We start from the raw sequence: 3,391 nt of genomic DNA on the forward strand, positions 1-3,391 counted from the left end.
ATCCTTTATTTTCTACACAGAGGAGAAGCATCTGGTGGAGATTAGGGGGTGCAAAGAATAGAGTGGAACAGGAAACCACGGGGAGGAAAAGACATGAGAATGGTGATAATGTGCTTTGGGAAAAAGCTAGAAGTTGGAAGTCACTCCACTGCTCTGCAGGGCTGGTGTGCCTGCATAAAGAAAAGCAGACCCTGTTTTTGGAGTTTGTGTTGTCCCTGATGGAAACGGTGTAAGCAGCTGCTGTTTCTGCTTGCTGGGCAACTGTTAGGTGGCACAACCACAGCCGGAAGCACCCCTCTGCCCTCTTGGCAAGGCAGAAGCCTCATATCCAACATCCTGGAGGAGGGCACGCGGTCCCCCCCGGCTGGCCTTTAAGCTAGCAGGATATGGGGGTAGCGGACATTGCCCAGGGGACGGAGAAGAATGGGGGAGGAAGAGAAAGGAGTCTGGAGGCATTTGGCCTCCCTGGGAGCTTTGCCCAGATCCTCTGGCCTCAGTCCAGAGCTTCCATTAAGTGGAGGGATCCTATAAATAGCTGCCACCCTTTCCTCTCCCCATCTTCTCCGAAGAGGCAGGCACTGCATCGCTCTCTTCAAGGTGTGGTGTGTATTCAACCTCCCTTCCCTCCTGCCCCCAAACCCTCTCCATCCACTTATCCTCACCTCTTTTGCCTCCCGCCACAGTACAGTCTGCAAGCCTCTCTCGCCCAAGACGAAGGAGCCCGCCCCTCCACCCTTCTCCTCCTCCAGCGGGGTGCTCGGAGCTGGGCTTTGCGAACTGGACCGGCTTCTCCAAGAACTCAACGCAACCCAGTTCAACATCACCGGTAGGTGTGGGTGAGGGTGGGTGGGTGGGTGTGGGTGCGTAGAGGGGGCGTAGTGCTTTGGATGGCTTTTCACATGCAGAAATGCCAGGCCTTGGAGTAGTTATTTTGTGATGTACACCTACCTACATTTCTCCTGGCACTTAGAATTCGCTAACATAGACGGCTTTAGAGAAAAAAAAATCGCTCCGGTTGTGGGCCACTAACTTTGAAATAGAACTTCCATGGACGGAGGCATTTTACCTCAGAGAATTAGATATCGCAAGCCAACGTCAGGGGGGCACTTTTTGGTCAATCTCCGGCCGACCTCCTCGGAAGCCTCTTTTCTCTTATCGTCCTTTGCATGATCAGAAGTGGGCATCAAACTGGACTCTGCAGCATCACACCAAGCAAGAATGCCTATTGTTTTTGGCGCGGGGTGATGCGTGAACCCAACCATTATCATTTGTTAACCGTGATTTATGGCTCGGCGTATTGTGTGAACCCAGCCAACCCAGCGGTGGTTTTTTCAGTAAACCATCGCTAAACTAATCATGACTTTGAGTGCCAATGTTTGCTGTTGTCCAGAAAAGTGATTCTAAAAGGATGAAATCATACATTACATCTCTTTTCTTGCCTAGACTGGTGTCCTCTGGGTGTGCTGGGCTACAACCCTCCTAAGTTTTATCCAGCCTAGGAACAAAATGGGCCATGAGTTATAGGAGACGTAGTCCAATACATCTGGAGAACATCTGGTTTGCAGTGGGGGGGATAAGCATCCTCTTCTCCCACGGCTGCTTCAGATCCTGAAACTGAAGCTGGACTAGCTGTGACCCAATAGGAATTCAGAATAAGATGCTCTCCTTGTTCTTTAGGTTATTATTCTGGTTTGGCACCCCTTCTCTCCCCATTAGTTCTTAATTTAGCCATTGCAGGTAGTCCTCGACATAACGACCACAATTGAGCCCCAAATTTCTGTTAAGTGAGACATTTGTTAAGTGAGTTTTGCCCCATTTTTACGACTTTTCTTGTAACCGCTGTTAAGTGAATCACTGCAATTGTTAAGTTGGTAACCTGGATGTTAAGTGAATCTGGCTTCCCCATTGACTTTGCTTGTCAGAAGGTCGCGAAAGGGGATCGATCACATGACCCCCGGGACACAGCAATGGTCATGAACCAGTTGCCAAGCGTTTGAATTTTGATTTGGTTGTAAGTTAAATTTTTCAGTGCCGTCGTAACTTTGAACGGTCACTAAATGAACTGTTATAAGTCGAGGACTGCCTGTAGTTCTTAATTTACACGTTATATGTATGCTCTGCCTTTTCTTTGATGCTCAACTTGGTGGGAGTGTGATGTCACCTTCTTTTATTGTTATCACAACAATCCTGTGGGTTAGGTCAGGCTGAGAGAACCGGATCCAAAGACGTTCGATAAGCTCTGTGGTCAAATGAGAACTGAAATGGGGTCTTTTCAGTACCAGATAAATCAGTACCAGATTTATCAGTACCAGATAAATGAATCTGGGTAGTCCTCAAACTGCCACAAATACAAGTGTTGGCTTGAGTGAAACGGCTGTCAAAACTGGCTCCAGGCTTTGATCTTTGCTGTGGTGTCTGTCGTGTTTATTTGGTGCTGGCTGGGGAATTCTGGGAGTTGAAGTCCATAGGTTTTACAGTTGCCAAGTTACTGTTGTAAATCGTTCTGGGCTGACATAAAGTAGAAGCACCCAAGGCTGCTTCATGTCCCAGTCCAAGTCTGTAATTTCCAAAACCGGCCTAAGGCTGCCTCTCTCAGCCGGCAGCCGCCCTCCCCGCTGCATCTCCAGGGGCACTTCCCGTTTGCCGGCAGATTTGCCCCACCCGCTGCAGATATGTCCCCCCGAGGCTTGACCTTTCCTTGCAATGGAGCATTTTATTCCTTCCTCCATCGGCTTCCTATGGTTTGTACTTTCCGAAATGAGGTAGGTTTGAATTGAGAACGGAAGTTCCTTCTCTGCCCTGGGTGAAGTTGCCAGATATCAGCGCAGCAGGAGGAAGTTGCTTCTTCCTTTGAATGCATTCTGCCCAATTTTCCAAGTTTTTTTTTAAAATCATGTACTTCCTGTGTGTGTGTGTGTGTGTGTGTGTGTGTGTGTGTGTGTTCTCCAGATGTTCTGTCATGCCTAGAAGTATGGCAGTGCTGTCCTCTGATGGCTGGGGTGTGTAACAGCACATGAATCAAAGATTTCCCCTTTCCTTTCCTTTCCTTTCCTTTCCTTTCCTTTCCTTTCCTTTCCTTTCCTTTCCTTTCCTTTCTCCTCTTTCCTTTCCTTTCCTTTCCTCTCCTCCCTTCTCCTCTCCTCTCCTTTCCTTTCCTCTCCTCTCCTCTCTCCTCTCTCCTTTCCTTTCCTCTCCTCTCCTCTCCTTTCCTTTCCTTTCCTTTCCTTTCCTCTCCTCTCCTCTCCTTTCCTTTCCTCTCCTCTCCTCTCCTCTCTCCTCTCTCCTTTCCTTTCCTTTCCTCTCCTCTCCTCTCCTCTCCTTTCCTTTCCTTTCCTTTCCTCTCTCCTTTCCTCTCTCCTTTCCTCTCCTTTCCTCTCCTGTCCTCTCCTCT

The 3,391-nt window shown here is 48.6% G+C and overlaps 1 protein-coding gene across 1 annotated transcript in view; it reads left to right on the top strand.

Moving 5' to 3' along the window:
• The window catches only part of TGFB1I1 (transforming growth factor beta 1 induced transcript 1), a 33,563-nt gene that overhangs the window by 11,826 nt on the left and 18,346 nt on the right, over nt 1-3,391 (top strand). Inside the window, exon 2 of the mRNA XM_015826492.1 lies at nt 684-826. Coding sequence (XP_015681978.1) covers nt 684-826 — 143 coding nt within the window. The remainder of the gene's footprint in view (nt 1-683; nt 827-3,391) is intronic.

The sequence above is a fragment of the Protobothrops mucrosquamatus genome, unplaced genomic scaffold, assembly GCF_001527695.2.
Source record: "Protobothrops mucrosquamatus isolate PMUCROS unplaced genomic scaffold, P.Mucros_1.0 scaffold3153, whole genome shotgun sequence".
Classification (NCBI taxonomy): Eukaryota; Metazoa; Chordata; class Lepidosauria; order Squamata; family Viperidae; genus Protobothrops; species Protobothrops mucrosquamatus.